This window comes from Cibotium barometz, chromosome 1 (genome assembly GCF_041138505.1).
Source record: "Cibotium barometz isolate CiBa-2024 chromosome 1, ASM4113850v1, whole genome shotgun sequence".
Taxonomy (NCBI): domain Eukaryota; kingdom Viridiplantae; phylum Streptophyta; class Polypodiopsida; order Cyatheales; family Cibotiaceae; genus Cibotium; species Cibotium barometz.
In genome coordinates this window covers 30468235-30489004 of record NC_141046.1, presented here as the reverse complement: position 1 = coordinate 30489004, position 20770 = coordinate 30468235, and the positions used below count along the sequence as shown (strand labels likewise).

Below are 20770 nucleotides of genomic sequence, written 5' to 3'. Positions count from 1 at the left end.
TGGCTTTTGCAGAGGTTTGAACATGTTGTCTTAGTATAGAATGGCAAGTTGTAAGCTAATCTCATTGCCATTGGAGCAGAACACAAAATTGGTTGTAGATACATGTGATCTTTTGGAGGAGCCTCTAACGCATTTATATGACTATCACCATTATGTGTAGACCCCAAGGAAGCAACAGTTGGATACGGCTAGGAGAATACTTAGGTACATAAAGTCCATAGTACATTATAGACTTTTCTATGAGGTTGGAGTACTGGTATATAGATATATATAAATGTAGATTGGGCTGGTAGTATCTCAGTGGTGATGATGCACATTAAGGTGCATTATCATTATGTTAAGGAGAAGGTTTTAGTAGGTGATGTGGATTTGGTATATGTCAACACAGAGGATCACGCAATCAACACCTGTAGAGAAGACACTATGGACTGACCTTGTATGTTTTAGTGGGAGATTACGTTCCCTTATAGGATTTCCCTTATAGGATGTACTCTTATATTTATGTTATGGTTGTAGAGAAGAGAAGAGAATTATGCCACCCATCTCTCTTGTGTGCTTTCTACTCTTGTGTGTGCAAGGAGCTCAAGCTCACCCTCTCCCTTGGATTCTTCTCAAAGCCAAAGTACAATTCGGCAAGGTATGTAGCAATCAGGAGGGTATAGTTGTTGATGATCTGACAATTTTGTGGCTTGATCGATACCCAAATATGGCCAAGAGAATCAACAAAGGGGTGCTAGCACACAGTTGAATAAACTATCATTACAATGACATGTAGACAGCTTATAAAACCCACCAGTCTAAAGTCCAAAACTTTATTCACACACTAATCATAAGCCTCAACACTAATCTCAATTGTAACAAGGATACACTGGGGGAAAGTAGCATGTCGATTCTAAGTCATAACTACATGGCTTCGCCTAAGAAACACTCGTATTTCGCGCCACCCCAACTACATCATCTATCCTTGTCTAATGTGGTGGATAGTCTTGACTCTACTATACACTCATGAAAGGCCAACCTTGTAGGGTGTCCAGAGATAAAAGGATCTTCCTACCCCATTCCTATTGGTCCTCTGTATAGGAAAAGATGGTGATATAGTAAAAGATGGGGTCCATGTCTAAAGATGACGAGTGCTCTCTCAACTGTGTCACTTGGAGGAGGAAGAGGCCCAAGCATATCTTATATGCGATGCCTAAAATCAAGTTATCCGTGAGTGTGGATGCACATGTATCCTCCAGTTGCATTCGCATCTATGAAAGACTGGTGCCGCCTGTAGATCTCTTCTTGGGTAGCAAATCTTGAGAATCGTTAAGACAAGTACAGATGCACTACGTGCTGGTAGTGAGAAAGGAGTAAAGCCTAGGTGTATTCACACTTTGATCATAAGCCTCTCATTTGGAACATAACTAACTACACGGCTTTGCCTAAGAAACACGCGTATTTGGCCCTGGACATCTTGTGACTATCACTCCAGCTACATCATCCATCCTTGCCTCATGTAGGTTGTCTTGACTCTACCATACACCCATGGGAGGTATGCCGAACACGCATCACTGCCTCGCATTCATATATGTGAATGTAAAAGATCGGTGCCTCGATCTCACATCTGAACAATCAACATCTACCCTAGCACAAGAATTATGCACATTCTCCACAATTGCCGCGGACGGTGTATCACTCTTTTTGCCTATGATATTTGCATCTGCCATAGGGTGCTCATCCAACAAATCCTATGTTATTGCTGTGGATGACACATCGTCCACTTAATAATCCTTAGCATGCACATTGTTTGCATCTAAACAGTCAGCTTTTGCCAGATCACACTTTTGTGCATCATTCGTAGGTGCAGGTAATACGTTCCCTATATCAACATCTACCCCAACACAAGAATTTTGCACATTATCCACAATTGCTAGGGATGATGTATTAAAAAAACCTAAGTTTTCCTTGTCTTTTAATGACTGTTGATTTAGAATTTGTGGAAACTTAAAAAACGCAATGAAAGTGTATTAAACGAGATTGTCTTTTAATGACTGTTGATATGAAATTTAGAGGGAACTTCAGAAACGCAATGAAAGTGCATTAAATGTAATTGAAAGTTATTTTGACATAATTATTTTGAATTGTAATAAAAATATTTTTGGGATCCCTATATGCACGAGATTCATGATGTTTCGAGAGTTTTAGTGGCTACAAAGAGAATCCTAGAGTGAAAATCCTAAAGAGGAAAAACTAGAGAGATCCCCTACTTTTAGGGCCAAAAATAAGCGTCATTATGAGGTTTGTCTTCTTAAGCCTCAATAAAATTAGTCTTGGCCTTGAGCTGAGACAGTCAAGACCTTTATGAATACTTGAAGAAGGAACTCTAATTCTGAATTACAAAAATTATAGCATAACATATACTTGCACATATTAAAAGCATAAACCTTAATAAACAAAGTGAGATGGAGAATAGAGTAAAGATTATCGTCGACACAAGGTTGGGTTGAATCTCTTCTAAGATGAGTGTGGCCCTTGTACCACTCACCCATATTTATATGTATTAGAAAAAGCTTGCTTTTCAAAAAAATAACTTCAAAAAACAAAACACAAGTACCTTTGAGTTTATGAGCATAAAAGCTCTACAAAAATATATCAAACAATAAATATAAAGTCTTGGGCCTACCAAAAGTATAAAATACTATTTGGTATGTACCTTTAAAGGTATGAGACCTTAGCCTTACAAAAATATTGATGTTTAAATATGAAACCCCTCAACCACTAAGAATGATATATAATTGAAAAACAAAATACGTATATACCTTATAGAAATTTATCGTTTATCGTTGCCTTTGCTCGTTAACAAGAGCTTTAGAACTTGACATATGAGAATAGAGTCTTCTAATACCTTGTCTTACGATTGAAATCATCCAATCATCCCCCAGCTTTATCTCCTCTTACTCGTAATGTGGCTCTTCTCTCTTTCTAAGGTCTATGACAAAATAGCATTCTCTTATAGGACTACGGCATACTATTCTTTCTCTAAAAGAAACGCTATGGAGTTTTGGTCTCTTCCTCCGAAAGACCACTGGAAAATGCCCAACCTTGTATGGCATCCAGATATATCTTCCTACCCCTTTTCATTATCCTGTATACTAAAAGATGACGTTCCATGTAAAGGTAATGTGCAGAGTCTCTTAGGAGGAAGAGGCCCAAGCATCTTACATGTGAAATGATAGCTACCCCAAACTTGTTTCTGTTGCTCCACGAGTGTAGGTCCACATACATTCTCATCTCACATTCAAAGCTGTGAAAGATTGGTGCCTCCTCTAGATCTCCTCTTGGGTGCAAATCCGGAGAATCATAGGTCTCAGGATTTCTGAATTTGAGCGCTCATTGGATAGAAATGCAGCTCACGATCTTGTAAGCTACTATCATAATCTCCAACATCCTACCCCATCCAATCCTTCGAAACAACGGGAGTGTTTGGGCAGTACCTTGCCACCTATAAATTGTGAGTTTCTCTATGCCTAAGACTCTCTTGCAAAAAGCGAGTCATGCATCTCTAGTTCTCATACTTATGTAGACGAACAAACTCCTCCCTAAACAAAAAATAGGTTCCCTTCCTCTTATGCATAGGAACAAACTCCTCCCTAAACACAAAATAGTTTCCCTTCCAATCTCAGTGCATGCTGATATTGTGTTCCTCCGACTCCACCTCATGTGCCAGATACCATGCATACATGGAGCTCCCTATGCTCTCTTGTAAGATGCACCTACTGGCCTGTCTTTTTATGAAACCTGTTTGAAACTGCCCCATAGATATTCCAATTGCATGTAATAAGTGAAACAAGGCTTATATGTTTCACACACAAAACAACTCACATGCATGCTTCTTCCCAAAGAAAATTTGAGTTAGTTCCCATTCAATTATTTCTTCCTCCTTTTAAGACAAATATAATGATGTTTCAACGTTGAGAAGACAAATTCTTTATGTACTCCATATCTCAAATAGAGCGCTTTGTAAAAGTTTACAAACAGTCACTTCCACACACACAAAAGTGCAGTGTGTAAGTCTAGTTAATAGCTCCAAGGAACAAGAGCTGTGCATGCACACACACATATACTCTACATTTCTCTAATAGAAAGATTAGTTTACAAACACGCTGTCAGTTCCACACACACACAAGTGCAGTGTGTGGGTCTGTTAGCAGCTTCAAGGAACAAGAGCTGCACAAATGTGCACGTGCCCTCCCACACACCACACACACAACTAAGTCAATCTTCTCCTTGTAGATGAGGTTTTTAAGTTATTTTGAGTGAGGTGACCCCTGCACTTGAGCAAGTTGGAGGGAACAACTGGATCACACTTGATACGACACCATGATAGAATCAATCAGTTCCTGTAGTGGTGCAAGCTCTTTCTTGTCAATCAACCCAAACTCCTGCACAAGAAAATATTATGGATAAATAGCAAAACCATCTTAACTGTTTTTTATCAATGCTTCTTTTACATGCAAAAACTTACATATGTGAAGAGGATGAAGTGTTTGAAACATGTGTTTAGGTGTGCTTCCTCTTTAAGGCTCACGATCTTCTGGAAATGTGAATGATAAATGTGTGCATATACGCGGAATAATCGCTTGAAGATGGTCTTGACCACATCTCTAAAATTTGAAGGGAACGGGGCACCTGCAGCATGCAAGAAATGAAGCATTGACCTATGAAAGGCCTTGAAAGCAAGGAAAGACATGCAAGTTGCTTCGATCTGCCACAAAAAATTGCAGCTTAGATGATATGATACCAAGCCGCTGTGGGAATATGGACTCGTCATCCAGCTGGGCCTCTATCCAATCCATTAAGTACTCAACATACTTGGGAGCAGAGACCTCTATTGGCTTCTTGATTTGCACACCGTCGGCCCATCTATATTCATACCTGTAGCACAAGGACAATGACTTGAACATCCACTTCAGCACGAGTATGCACATGCTAAGCAAAGGGCCAGTTTCAGACAAGAATGAATTGCTTACTTAGGTCCTGCGGACATTGTGGGGCAATTCTCTGGCGTACAAAATTCTGAAAGTGTCCCGTAAAGTAGATTGACCTGATTGAAGAAATCAACAGCTGCAGATAGAAAGCGACACCATAATCTGGTCAGTATGCTAACATGCCAGCATCATGTGCATATCTACATATCTCTGCATTATGACACTCTCATAGCACTGTGGAAACGTAATAGTTTAAATCTAAATCATGGAAACCTTCCGAGGTCGTGACATCACCTTTAGCCTTTAACACAGACGCATTGGTCCTGAAATGGGACTACGAGCTCATGTACAAGGATACACACGGCAATCAGTATAAAGAAGCTTGTTGATTGGGTATAAGGATAAGTTGGCATGGCTATGCTACATAGCTCACACTTGGGGAAGATCTCAACTGCGCAGGGGGGTGAACATACACAATTTATGTGAGGTAACCCTTTATAGACGCATATATAGCTGTACCTTATATCCCACCACAAGGTTCCCCATACTCCCAATACTAGCCAACAAGGTATTATACTCTTTATCAAAAACAGATGAGGTTTCTCGCCAAGCATAGGTACTCCTCTTGCAGGATATCAATGAATGGCACAACAGAGATGCAGGCAAAAAAATAGCTCTTCAAGTGGATGTATTAATATGCTTAGAGCTGTGCTCAAAAGATATAACACCGCCTGATAACAAAGAAAAAAAGCATAACCATTTTTCCAAGCATTTGAAACAAAAATCTTTGTTACAAGTATTATAAAAGCATTTCACATGGCCAAAGACCCCTTACAAAAGATAATCAATGCTAAGGTCAAAGGCCATAAACATGCACGACCAACTAGTCAACGAGATTTAAACACACTATGAAAAACATGGTATTGATAGACTGTACTTATATACAAACGAGGAGATAAAGAACATTGAATGCTAGTTAAGCTACGTTACAAATTTTGAGAATTGAAGAAATCCCCACCAGCACAGGGAGTGCAAGTTATCAAGCACACAAGTCAATTTTCAGGGGAGGAGACGATGATCATCTTTAAGGGATCCAAGGACCACTGAATTGATTGACACCTAGCACAGCTTGCAAGGTCCGAAGCCACCAACAGCCGAGGTCTATGAAGAGCTGAGTCAGCTGGCAAGGAATCCAAGGAAGCTAGAGCAGGAACATCCCCCCAACAAGAAGGCAATGGAGGCAGCCCCTCGGTCTGGTGACCCTCATCATGCGGGCGGGGGATTTGCGGTGGGACCCCTTGGAGCTACAGGTAGTAGCCACCAGGCCCACAACATCCTCTGACAGCTCTGGAGGAGTGTCCTAGGATAAATGCGAGTGACCATTTGTCATGGGAGCCCTTACCTCAACTCTGCCCATGGTAAATTGTTGCCTCTCCACCGTGGGCTATGGCCAAGGGCCTCCCACTCCTGCTCAGAGGTCGTCTGCTCCTGCGCCTTGTCCTTGTGAGCTGGGGGTGACTGGGGGTGCCAGAACTGGAAGAATGATGCTTGGGGAGGTGTGTGCTGGCTGCCCTGTGCCAAAGCAACAGTGGGGCCCATCTATCGGCAAAATGAAACACTACCCTGGCAGGACCTGAAACTCGATCCACTGCAAGAAATGGGAACCATCCAACTTTTTGGATCTTCGGACAAGCCGAAGGGTAGGGAGTCCTGCCACTTGGGTGATGGCCTCCGCCACCATCAAAAATGACTCCAAAGCCTGGCCAATGGAGTGCCCGATCACTGGGAGAAGCTCAAAATGTTCCTTGGGTAGGACTTGGAAGCGAACTCTAACCGAGCAGCGAAGCTGATCACACCAGCCAACGAGTCGGAGTCCAAAGAGAAGCCGTGCCTCTGTCTCACAAAGTACACATGGGCACCCATACTTCAACAGGGCTCAACAACATGGTTTTCTCTGTGAGGTAGGCCGAATTGAACTCCATCCAAATGTAAGCATTACCAGAAGAACTGGATGAGGCACAAGGATGAATTCGGTACTCCACTCTCTGCTCCTCCAAGGACATGAGCGCGGTAAGGGCTGTCTCTGATCCCCAATCCAAGGGCTATCTCGGGTCTGCTCCTGAAGGCACTGAAGAGAAGCAAGGCCGCGGAGGTGGTCTCTTGCGCTCTTTGAATCGACCTTCTCCTGGGCTGCTGACTAACTGTTAACATCCTGAAGAGCACATTCAAGGGTCTCTGCGACACTCTGAGGGGGGGAGGAGTAAGTGGACCACATCTCCTTGATCCGCCTGACGATGGTGGGGTCCTGTAGAAGGAGGTCCGGGATCCACGCTGACTGTTGGTGGCCTTGGTGCCAAGGGTCAGCAAATGCGTCACCGAGGCATGGTCGGAGAAAGAGGTGCCCGTGAGAATGCCCAGCCTATCATCCCTGTTGCAACCCCACTCATTCACATAGAAGCTTGGTTTATAGAAGGCCTATATAAGTGACTTCATGAGTCAGTTTGAGGTAGAGCTCCTCAGACCACGACTCAAGGCCTTGAGACTACTCCGTGCTTACATCCGATGGGGTGTGTACTGGTGGTATGGGACGCTAGGGACTTTGCACGTGAAGCCATGTATTGGAGGATGCTACTATCCCCTATGCATGGGGGTGAGCCTGAACAGCTTTGTGGTTGGGCGGTGAGCTAGATGCGTGTTTCCTTTTTGTTTATGTTTCCTTATTGTTTATGCTTAATCACACTGTCAATTAGCCTTGGGGCTTTACACCTGGTCCTGAAGGGTCTGGGTTACAACCTCATCATCCCAAACTGCCCCTAGAGCCACGCTCAAGGGGGAAGGAGAAACCATGGCGGAAGTAGGGCACGACTATGTAAATCCAGGGGGACACCCGATCCTCTAACAATTCTCACCCCTCCATTGGAAGAAGGCATAGTCCACCGAGAACCCCATGAATAACGCTCCTAGTGAAGCTGGGGCAAATTTGGTGGTGGAGATGGGAAGGATTTGGGTCTCCATGGAACTCTGAAAGAACCTCTAGCGTGGGGCTGGCTGCTAGGCCTTCGAGGGAGAAGGTCGACCTTTCTTTCTCTGCTAGGCCTTTGAGGAAGAAGGTCGACCTTTCCTTTCTGCTGTGGATGGAGGTGGGCCCGACGGGAGGAGGGAGTGGGGGGAGGCTGTCCAGTGGTGTCAGGCACATCCTGAGGGACGAGAGGCTAAGCCAGCTTTGAAGTGGGGTGAGTCTGGTCCCGGCTCCTTTTGGAGTGTGTGTGTGTGTGTGTGTGTGTGTTTTTGGAGGGTGGGGGGGGAGGGGGTGCCAGAACAGGGTCCAGCTCACCGCTTGGTGCAGAGGTGGGCCTGTGATCCTAAGGGGGCATCGGGCGATCTTGGGGCGGCTCTGGAGAGATCTCTGAGGCTACGGATCGTGACTGTTTGCTTGATGTGACCATTGCCTCGGGGAGGGGGGGTCCTTGGACCAAGAGCACCCTTGCAACGGCAGGGCAAGCACTCTAGTTGTCGCTGGCACTGACGCTGGCGGTTGTGGCTACCACTCCTGGACTCGCTCCCTCCTGACAGTGAGGCTGTCGGAATGAGCAGCAGAAATGAGACGAACAACTGAAAAGAAACGCAGAAGTGCTGGAGAGAGAAGTGCTGAATAAACTCTGCTATATACACAATATCCGATCCAAACTGGTGGGGGGGGAAAGTGTGGTATATATACAAGAAGGGGCAGCCAGTCGGCCAGTGGGAACTGGGCCGACATCCCCTGTGGAAGCCCATGACTAGGCCTAGCCCAGTCGGCCAGAAAAATGCCTAGTCAGCTGGCCCATGACCAGCACCACCTGGCCGGCCAGCAACAGTCAGGCCCTCCTGGCAGCAATCTACTACAGCCGACCAGGGAAAACGAAAACAGTCCCCCACGAAAGGAATAAAATGGACAATGGGGGAAAATGGAAAAACACTCACACCGGGCAGGCACACCCACAACACTGGCCCTCACTCCCTACAGTGTAATATGGTACAGACACGAGATGACTGCTAACAGAGGCACCTCAGAAGGAAGAGGAGGCAGGGGAAGGGCGAGGGCCTTGGAGCTGCAGCCTCTTGAGGCGCTGGATGCTTGAGGTGCCACACTGCTGCAGCAGGGGCCAGCACATGCGAGAAGTCCCATCTGGCGATAGATGAAGCACCGGCCCACGAGCCCAGAGAACTCCACCTGCTGAAGAATATGGGAGCCGTTGAGGTGGAGGATCACCAACTAGTTGGGTAGGTTCTCCGGGGAAATTGCAAGCATCATCTGGCAGCTCAAGCGACTCTGTTTGCAGCCCGCTGAGATAGAGGGGGGCTCAAGTACCTGACCCAAGGCACTCCTCCGGGGAAAATACAAGTATCTGAAGAGACGGGTGTCTGGCTGCTCAAGCGACTCTCTCTGCCGCTTAGACAGAGGGAACTTACGTACCTAACCCAGGGCACTTCCAACCGTCAGAAGAAGCGCCCCATACTCCATAGGGAGCCTGAGGAAGCAAACGGTGACTGAGACGCTGGTGACTCCGGCCAAAGAGTCTGCATCTAGAGAGAAATAGTGATCCCATCTGCAAAGAAAGCCTGTGCCTCCCGAATCGTAGCAGTGGAGGTGCAATGCTGGGCAGCAGAGGGAGGCAGAGGCGAAGGTGGGAATGCAGGGCGCCAAGGCAAGAGGGGGGGACTGCAGGAGGAGGCAGAGGTAAGAGGGCAGCAGGCTAGGAAGGCAGGACCGGCGAGGGCTGAGGCTCACTGTTGATGGCTAAGGCGCAGGGGACTTCACAATGGACCAGCAGGAGCTTCAGCAGCACCTCAGCCATCCACGTTTGGTTTTTGATAGGAGTTTCAAACCTTTTAAAAAAAGTTTTCCATAAAAAATTGGGAAAAAACGTTTGAAACATTTCGTACACGTTTTTTGGCAACAATGCTAAGAGGTAAGAATTTCACTTACTCGATACTTCTTAAAGCTCTACTCTGATATAATGTGGGATGGGTCCCAAACACGATAGAGAAAATGAGGAAGCTTGCATCCTAGACTGAGGTGGCAGTGGAAGAAATTAAACCAATTGAAGCAAGCACTTAATATTCAAAATAGCAAGAAAATGTGATAATATTTCAATAAGAAATAAGGCTCCCTTTTTCACCTTGCATGGGATTACATGCTTTTCAGTGATGGAGTTGGACGAGGGAGTGAGGTGCCTTTTTGTATGCAGTGTAGGCAGGTTAAGCGCTGTATGCAGTGTAGGCAGGTTAAGAGCAGCTCCAAGGGCAGTTAAGATGAGGAGGTGCATATGAGGTAAGCAGTGATGCACATCAGCATTAAGGTAAGTACAAACACAAGCATGTATACATCAGCACTGAGATAAGCAGTAATGCAAGCCTGTACACATCAATGCTGATGCGAGTGGACAGCTGTACAGCAAGGTGGATTGGTTGAGGGCGGCTAGTGGGTAGGTCGACTGCAACAAACCGACCTGCATAAGTGGCATAAAGGTAGCCAAACATCGCAGCCAACACAACGACCTATAACTGTGTATAACATGGCCTATTCAGACCTCATTAATGCCCAATACATAACAATCCTTGCATTGCCTAGTATCTTCCTATGTTGTTTGATACAAACATCCCATGTCCTCCATGGAGACTCACAAACGGGTGCTGCCACACACATTATTCCAACTAAAAATTGTGGCAAAACAAACTTCTCCAAGCGGTTTTCCCCAGGTTTTGAGATGTTGTAGGCTAGAAAGAAGTTTTTGGGTCTCTATGGTTTGATGAGGCATTCTTCAAGGCTCAAGGATTATCCACAGCTTTTGTTTGTACAAGGAAGCCATGCAATTGCCTCCACCAAACCAAACCTTCCAATGCAAAAAAACTTGGATATGAAACTCACTGTTCACCGCAAGCCATTCATACAAGTCTTCACCAGGAGGAAGACGCACAGCCTCCCTTAGATTTCCGCTCCCTAAAGTTGCATCAATGTGTTTCCGAAGTTGTGCACCCTACATGAGCACAAGGAAAGCATGAGCGCATTGACAGTTTGAAATTACACACACAACTCCAAATGTGCTAATTCATGAGTTATAAACAGCTCAAAAGTCAAGCAGAAGACAGCCTGTCACATTTTTAGTCATAACTTTTGCTACAGGTGTCTGTTCAGTGTTCTATAGCTAGACCCAGTCGAAGTCCTCTTCGTGAGCTGAAGAACATCAAGTGCAGCATAGTGCAACTACTCTCTGTTTTCAGTTTTGTACTGTGATTTTCAGTTTCATGCCGGCTCATAACATTGATTGGTTGTTGTGGCTTGGGAAGGGCTAGTATGTCCAAAACCAAGTACTCAGTGAAGTAGTATTGCCTGCCTTTATTGGAACCCTTGTCAATGCATGCATCCTATGAGGCACCAAGGCTGAGGTGGATTCTTGGGCACATGGGCTCAGAATGCAAGGGCAGCCCTCCCCATCAAAGTTGCGATGTAACAACCACACTTTGAATGGCCTTCGCAAAAAAAAAAGTGTTCCATGCTTGCATGCAGCACATTGCAGACAACACTTCATGCAAAGGTTGATTTTGTTTGGGGATGTGGTGTTGACCTACTGCCTGGTGATAGCAATATTTTCATGGAGGCTTTAAGAAGGACCAACTGAAATGGCATCCAGCTACAGGGTCATTATGAGGAAGCCATATGCTCCCATCTTCAGCATTATGCATTCATATCAGTGGTATGAAATGTGTGTGCATAGAAGTAAACAGTACCATATAAGCCACATTCCAAAGTAGCACCAAATAAAGTCTTTGTGCACAGAACTAAGAGCGTGCTTCTAGCCATGCACGTTTTATACACCAATGAGAATAGAGCTTGCGAAGCAAATTATGAATAAGGAAACTTACCTTACTCCCCGATGGAGTACTCTTTTTAGGACGAAATGTTCGCTGATTCCTGTATCAGGCAACTAAAATGGTCACAAGCAAGCTCTTGGAATTTATGGCTAATCTTAGGAATCCTCAATTCACAAAAGAGAGAAAAATGCTCAAATGCTAAACAAACACCCCATTAAGCAAATTCTAGCACTGAAGAAAAAATAACAAGCTTTGAGGATCCTAACACAATACAGCATTAATTTGAAGTTCAACTTGTTACATTCAAAATTCAAATCAAAATAATGATACAAAATTGATTAATGTTATGATCCAAAACCCTCACCCTAGATGTGGTCTCCTCTCAAGCACGAACAAGAAGATCAAGAGCTCTCAAAAGCATGAAACCCTAGCATGGCATAGATTGTTTGACCTCCCATCGCTATATATAGACCTCCTCCAAACGTCGAATGTGAACATGATTGGCCAAATCATACTCTTCCAAGCACTGCCAGCAAGACTAAGGATGCTTGGTTCTTTGTAATGGATAATTCCCCATTCTCTATGCTTGTACTACTTGTTCCAATGTTCTTTGTCCCTGACATCCATGTAAACCACCATTTTCGAAGCTCTTGTCACGGGTAGTGACAATGATCCTAGACCAAAATGCACGTTAAGGCAGCATGACAGCTCTTGTCCAAAACCAAGCTGTGACACTACCGTCGAGAAAATTGGTGCTATTTTTGCCACACAGTTGGACACAACAAAGTTCCACATAAAAATTACTCAAGTGTCGTGGTAACATCAAAGATCAGCAGGTCGCCTTGTTTGACTACGATAGTACAAAGGATGTCATCTCCATGCGGAACAAAAAATAAAATAGAACAAATCAAAACTATCTCACTGGAGTGATGCAAAAAAATGTCCATGGAAATCTCATCGTGGAGTACAAGGAACATGAAACATGAGAAGAGCATAGATGGTATACCACTCTCCAATATATCAAGCATGGGTCTAATGAGTATGGTTGAGATGTCTCCCTCAGGTACACCACGTGGAAAGGTAGCTCAATGGTGGTGGACCATGTCTCGAGACTGGAGTAGAACTCAAGCATACCATACTCTAGGGTGGACTTCGAGCGCTAGCTATCTCGAGGACTCCAATGCAAGCCTCCGGTACTTGTGCAAATCCATCTCTTTCATGTGATGGAGGTATGTGATGGTCTGGAAGAGTGCATCCGCTACCATTGGGACTGCACCAAACTTAAAGAGAATGCAAGGAAGATGTAGAGCTTGAGTCCCTGCAAGCAAACACACGCACACACACACTCACACACACACGAGAGAGCAAGACACAAGAGATGGATAACTGAATTTTCTTCTATCTTCTTCTCTTCTCTACAACCATAAACTGCATCTTCCGAGCTTGAGTGTTTGTGTTGTACATCTTCACCAAGGTGTGTCCCAAGCCTCCTTAGGTGTTTGTGTATCCTATCTATACACAATCATAGAATTTATCACACTGATAGACAACCAATACAGCACCTTTCTAGATCTTTCATGCCATGCCTTCTATGGCTACATCTATTATAGGGTCGGATTTTCTTCAACAATCTCCGGCTCCTTTTGATCACCTGTGATGAACTCCCGATATCCTATTTCCATAAGAAAATTGGCCATCCTGAACTTCCATGCTTGGAAGTTATTCTTGTCTAGCTTCTTGCTCACAATCTGGGATTGACTATCAGCCATCTTTGCTTGCATCGACTTACCAAACGAATGCTTGCAAAAAACCTTCTACACTTGCAATAAATCTTCAATAGCGGTACTATAAACCTTTTATAATGCCACTGTATGTGAACCAGATACATAAACATACATCCACCAACACCAATAACACTTAGATTCTCTGCACAGTTTGCCCTGCAACCAAATTTATGCTAAAACTTTGTACCGAACTAGAATTTCAACATACACAATCAAAATCGACACTTCACAGAGTACCTCTGAAAAACTTGCAGTGCCAAAATGGGACCCGAAACGCGCAAAGTATAAGTTAATAAAGTTAACTCCACACAACAAGGTCATCTTCCTTCACCCAGGAGAATGCCTCAATATGAGACAATGACTTCCTTGTCTCCCTCTAGCTCTCATAACTATCAAAGGTGTTGCTCCAAAATCAAAGAGAGAAAGAGATGAAAATACCCTTGCCCATAAACCGCTTCTTTGCTTGCCTTGTTCTTGCGTCTTACTTGCCTCCTTAGCTCTCACACGAACCGAAGCTTTGATACCATAAAGAGAATGCGAAGGAGAGGGAACGCTTGTGTTACAGGACTGCGTATTTTACCTCTTTTCTTAAACACTGTGATTATGTTTAAACATGTTTAGCATTCACTGATCATGTTTAATTCTATATGTGCATGTGTAAGTTTGTACACGTATGTGGATGCAGATACATGTTTGGTGTGTGTGTGTGCATGTGTGTGCATGCTCATATGTTTGTTCATGTGCATGTATTTTTGGTCTTTCTCTTACCTTGTTGCAAGAGCAGCAGCTGAGGCAACTTGTGGGTCAGCCCTGCAAGCACATCCAGTCAGTAGCCAACAGGTGATGTGGCACAACCACGTGGCACAGGTGGCTGGCAGCTGACACGTGGTACGAATGGCTGATACAAGCAGGCAACTGACGTGTGGCACACCTGTCTGCAGGCGATGAGAAGTGCAAGGCACTGACGTGTGGCACACCTGGCTGCAAGCGAAGAGAAGCGCACGTGTGGTTGGATTGCAGGTGACGTGGCAGCTGGCTACACAGGCACAAGCGTTGCCACGTAGGCGGGCAGGTGCACTCAGCACAAGAGAAGCGAAGGCGCCGGGCAGCAGCTAAACGTGAAGGCAACGGGCAGCAGGGAAAAGCGCCGAAGAGAACTGCCGGGCAGCCCAAAACGTGCAAGAGAAAAGCAACGTGGATTTTCGAAAACGCTAGCGCCAAAGAGAGAGAGACTATTTGAAGAGTTTTTAAAGCTCTTGTAGTAGTTTTTTTTAAAGGGGGAAAAGCTATGCTTTTCACCCCCAAACTTGTATAAAAAGGGGACCAAGGCTCTTGTATCCCACAACACAAACTGGGTGAAAGTTTCAAGGAGATCTCCTCCACGTGAAGCAAGGAGACATCTTCTCGAGAATTGTACAAGGGCTACGCCGACTTCGAGTGATAAATAAATACCTGCGGGGGCACCATGCTTTGGGACCAATTGGTCTTTTGTGCAGGAGCACTCTCGCTCCACTTATTTTTCTTCTTCTTCTTCCAAGTTTAATTATTCCAGTGCATAAAGAGTTTTAAGTGTGATTAAGTTGTGCCCACCGCCCGTAAATTTTTGAAGGCCGGTTTCAAGGTTCCATTACCGGGATTCATTGTCAACTTTTTCAAGAGGGCGAGCCTGTGGTCAACACATTTAATTCTATGGCTGGAACTAGTGCGGAGATGAAGGATTTATCTTCAAAAGAGGACGACTACTTTGAAGAAGATGAGGAAAGCGAGCAAGAATTACCTCCCGATATGCCAGAATTTGAAGAATGATGATGCCACCTATGAAGCAAAGATGCAGAGCTTGATGGAGAGATTAATGGAACTCGCGAAGGATTCACGTTTTCCACAAAACTTGAAAGTTGATTCTAAACCACAGAAGAAGGGGTCTGAGAAGAAAGCCAAGTCTCAACATTCGGCTCCCATCTACCCAAATTTTCAGCCATACCCCGATTCTTCTTCTTCTTTTCCCCCACCTACCCATGGAAACCCTTTTAATACTTCTCATCCTGGTTACTTTGGCAGATGTCATGACCCTGTGAAAATGGAACAGCACAAGTGTGGGCATGGTGGTTGCTGAGCAAAATAAATATTAAATGATTCATATTTGGGGTGCCCGGACAAATGAGATGAGGTGTGGACATCTTCAAATGTGAAGGGGGACCAGAACATTAGTATTTTTAATGTTTTATTCATGGGTGGCCCCTAGGCCTAAGTGGCCCCTAGGAAACTTTAATAAACATTAAAGTTTGGGCCCTAGGATATTTTTGGAGAGAGAGAACTCCACTTTTGGAGTTACACGTCTCTCTCTCTCTCTCTCTCTCTCTCTCTCTCTCTCTCTCTCTCTCTCTCTCTCGCTTTTGGGAATACGTGCAAGTTTCATGCGTAAAAGAGAGGAGAAGCAAAGTCGACTGGTTGCTGCTGGTTTTTGACTGCATACAGAAGTGCCCGTACAGTCAGGCCGTACAGTCCACGTGTAGGCTACCCGTACAGTTGGCTGCTGCAAGTACAGGGTACGGCTACTGCAGGTACAGGCGGCGCTGACAGAGACTGAGAGCAGGTACAGTCCGTGCTGCAGGTTTTGGCGACGGCTATACTGCAGGTACAGGTGTACGGACAACTGGTACAGTCGTGGTTGCAGGCGCTGCTGTACGACAGCAGGTACAGACAGCTAGTCTTCACCTGGTTCAGGCGGCGCAGGCGACTGGAGTCCAGACATCAGGCGGGCAGATTCAGCCGACTGCAGGTACAGTCCTGTACGGACAGGTACAATCAAGTACTGCTGACCTGTACGGACAGGTACAGGCAGAAACAGTTCAGTTCAGTCCTGAACAGTAGCAAGTGGTGCATCTCCAGCTGCAGGCAGTGCTGTATCAAAGCTAGTTGATGCATCAGTCAAGTGGTTGCAGGGAGGAAAGTACAGACGGGTACGATTGGCCTCACGAGTGCAGAACCACGTGCTGATTTGGTAAGCTCTGAACTTGTCCATCTTTCTTTCTTTCCATTGGCTTATGTCTGCTGCTGCAGAGTTGTGTTATCTGGCCCCTTGTGAGAGGAGGGGTATGGCAGATTGAAAGGGTGGAAACAGAGATTGGACAGTGGATGTATATGTGAACTGAATTGTGGAACCATGTACATGGGATATGCCAGATGTGTGCTCAAGGCTGCCCTGCTGAATGGTCTTGGCTGATCAGAAGGAAACACAGAGTGTTGCTTTTGTGGGGACACAGATCTGTGTGTGAATCCTCTGTGCTAAGAGGTCTTGTGGGCTGCCAGATTGGACATACAGGTGTATTCTCCTGGCCGGTTTTATTGTACTCAGTTTTACATCACTTTGAATTTGAATAAAGAAATACCGAAAGGGGCGCCAAGCTTTGGGGCCAACAGGTGTCGTTCTCATTTCAGTTTTGGGGCACTCTAGCTCCAATTAAATTTGTTTTTATATTTGGACTACAAGTGGAAGGGTGACTGCTAGTCCACCGCACTTTGGTTTCTACCACAGGCCGGTTTCAAGGTTCCGTTGCCGAGACCCATCATCAACTTTCTTAAGGAGGTGAGCTCGTGGTTGACTCGAGGAAAGTCATCGCTGAAAAATTCAGCAACATGTCTGATACAAAAGACGAATATTTTTATAATGAAGAGGAAGAGCAGGAGACCTCTCCTGAGAGAAATGAATCTGAGGATATTCTTGCAGGAGAACAGGCTGCAGATGATGAGCAATATGAGGATGTAACACAGCCAAAAGATATGCCTAGTAAAGAGGAAGAAGATGCTCAGTTTAAAAATCGTTTGGCTGGTGTAATGGATGTGTTTATGCAGCTCACACAAAGTGAGAAGTTTGCTGAATTTATGAGATCCCGTTCTGAGCCTGAAAAGAAGAAGAAGAAGGTGCGTTCTAAGAACCTTCCTCAGGGTCATAGTGGTGCCTTCCCACAGGATCCATCTTTTGGATGGTTTCCGAACATGCAGCATGCTTTTGGTGCAAACTCTCAGAGTTCCTTCTTTGGACAGCCATCTATTCCTCAGCAGTCTGCATCCAGGTTATTTTGGTGGTGGCTCTGTGTTCCAATCCATGACTAGGGGTTATCCTCAGGGAGGCATGGGTATGCCAGGGACTTTTGGAGCAAATTTTCAGCCTGGTATGGTATGCAGGGGAATATGTATGGTGGTATGCAGTCCGGAATGCAAGGAAACATGTTTGGGGGCATGCAACCTGGAATGCAAGCAAATATGTATGGGGACATGCAGCCCGGTATGCATAATGGTATGTTTGGAAACATGGCTGGAATGTAGGGCATGCCAGGTGTAGAAATTGGTAATGTTGACCCTATGACAGGCATGAATGCTGGGGGTAGCAATCTTGTGAAGCCACTTCCTTACGATAATCTAATGCCTATGGGTAAGGCGAAGGATTATAAGGAAGGGGGAGCTGCAGTGAAATTTGATACATTCAATGAAGCCAAAGATAAGTTAAAAGCACTTACCTTTTTACAGCGGTTTGATGCTGCTTTTTCTGGTGGTAATTACACGGAGTCCTCTAAGGTGAGAAAAGATGCGACTTTTCTCAAAGGCAATGCATTGCAGTGGTGGTCTACTCTTCTTTTGCAGGGCATAGCACCATCTACTTGGGTACAATTTAAACAGGTGTTCTCTTCCATATGGCTCACATCTACTTTTGAGGTGGATGTAATGACAGCATGGCACAAGTTGGATGCATCAAAACGTGAAAATCTGGAAGATTACAATGAGAAGTTTTGGGAAGCTTTACTCCCAGTTACTTCTTACCGTGCAGTGCCTTTGTCTGAGCAGGTAGAGAAGTATTGTTGTGGGCTGCCCAACATAGTCACAAGGGAACGTCGTTCCAAGCTCTTGGAACGGGGGAACGCGTTCCATAAAGATAGCCGTTCCCGTTCCCGTTCCAAAATGGCACCGCAAACCATGTAAGAAATATAAGTGAACTATGTATCATGTAGAACACATCTATGCATTATCATGGCCACTACTGAGATGGTTTGAGGTTCTTTCTTTACTATGCCTCTTTCCAAAGCATTTACAGATATATAAAGTAAATTTATAAACACATTTATGCAATGATGTGGCGTTCCCGATTCCGTTCCCTTTTATTCAAGCTTTTCGTTCCCGTTCCAAACAGTCATCTGTTCCCCAAAACGTTCCCGTTCCCTTGTGACTATGCTGCCCAAGGAAGTGCGTGACTATTGCATCAAGACTCGAGTAACAAATATGTCACAGATGATAGAGAATGCTATGACAGCTACTGCGTTACTCACTGGAGTCTCATCTGGATTTAAAGGCAGTAAGGGTACACTGGGCAGCGCTTGAATACACTTGAACTTGATGCTTCCAGATCATAGTCATTGATACCTGCTAGGTTGCATCCCACATCACTCCCGGTAATCACCAGAAAATTCAGCAAAATCTATATCCACTTCACAGGCTATCAGACCCACACACCATTGGCTCTACACATAAATTCACACGCACTCACTTGTATATGCCCGGCCCTGTTAATAATTGTGCTTTTATGAGATTATTAACTCACTCTTCAGCAATCAACTGCTAACCCGTGTTACACCTTGCATGACCCACAGAACCCTTTACCATAGCCGCTCTAGACCAAGGTTGTAACAGCACCTCCACCCCTTTTTTCACTTTTTCTGAGCCCTCTCCAATAGCACTCATCCATAAATTTTCAGCCCTTGCATCGAGCCCGCAATCCTTATCAGCTCTTGCCTTCGTTGGAGTTTGTCTTCCTCATTGCAAAAAATGCCACACGTCTAACATCTCTCTAGTCCAACACCTGATGTGGAATGATTACACCCTATTTTGCAGATCTCAGTCATAAAGAATGAAATTGAAAGTCACGCCATAAGAGAATCTTGAAAAATCAGATTCTGCATCACATCAAAAGAAATGCCACAAGCCACGTGTGTATCTAGAACATTACATTTAACAGTTGCAATATGTGCATGTTAGCCTGTGCCCCCCTCTGACAGCTATTAGGCTAGAGCAAGCATTTACACAGTACAGGCTATGGAGCACGCCCTCATGCAATAGAAACCTGCCAAGATAAGTATAATTGGTCATCATGAACAAATTCATCAAAACCTCAGAGGCATCTGGACAAGATCCTAGAATATTCATGTTGGCAATGAAGCATAGAGCTTGCTTCCTCCGTGTGTGTCCCCAATAATCTTTTTCTTGTCACGGGTCACTGCAGATCAGCTTAGCCAGTTGTTAGGATTTAGTGACTTCGATCTCACATGCCACTATGATATGGAGTAGACCATGATTTTGTTCTTGTCGCGGGTCACTCTTCTCCTTATGGTTGGCAGATCAGCTTAGCCAGTTGTAAGGATTCCGAAACTTCGATCTCACATGCCACTATGGCATGAAGTACAACATGGTTCTTGTCGCGGGTCCCTGTGGCATGATGGCGCCATGCACCAGATCAGATTAGCCATTTGTAGGGTCTTCTCCTACATTTTGACGCATTGATCTGACATGCCAATATGGCATGAAGTGGCTGAGGCATGGAAAGTATATTGAACTCGTACGCCATGAAGTGATGCACTACACACCATAGGCTTGCTTGTAAAGATCCTACATTAAAGAACAAACACAGGGTGTTTGTGAGATGTGTGCACCTGCCCAGCCCGAAGAAGCTCATCGCGCGTAACGCGGCCGTCACAGCGTGATGGGCCCACACACAATCCGTACAGGAAGCACAGATACGGAAAGAGAGAGAGCAAGAGCAGCCGTTCCTTCCGCTCCCGATGAGTGCTGGAATTCAACGTGGAGCTAAGTGATTTAGTAAAGTGGAGGTTTTTTTTTTTTCCTCCTTCTGCGAGGGATATTTTTTTAGTATAGTGGAGTCTACATAGCTTTAAAGTGATTTATTAATTATGGGTGCTTGCTGCTACGATGATTTAATAAATTGGTTTAACTCATTAACTACCACCGAATATATATATACATATTTTTTTTATTTATATATATTCCCTTAAAAATTGTATGACGAATATAATGCATAATGCTGAAGAAATAAATATTAACCCCCTAGAGTTCGCCTCTAAGGCAGTCTATCTCTTCTCTCTCTCTCTCTCTCAC

General features: G+C 44.8%; 1 protein-coding gene across 1 annotated transcript; it reads right to left on the bottom strand.

Moving 5' to 3' along the window:
- Window positions 1–3945: 3945 nt before the first annotated feature.
- Window positions 3946–20510, bottom strand: LOC147641859 (MOB kinase activator-like 1A). Its single transcript, XM_086800398.1, has 7 exons — window positions 20308–20510; window positions 11877–11925; window positions 10882–10990; window positions 5013–5106; window positions 4784–4917; window positions 4508–4671; window positions 3946–4424 (listed from the first exon to the last, which is right to left on the bottom strand). The coding sequence occupies exons 1-7, from the start codon at window positions 20328–20330 to the stop codon at window positions 4344–4346; spliced, it is 654 nt and encodes a 217-aa protein (XP_086656524.1). The 5' UTR covers window positions 20331–20510; the 3' UTR covers window positions 3946–4343.
- Between the last annotated feature and the right edge of the window lie 260 nt (window positions 20511–20770).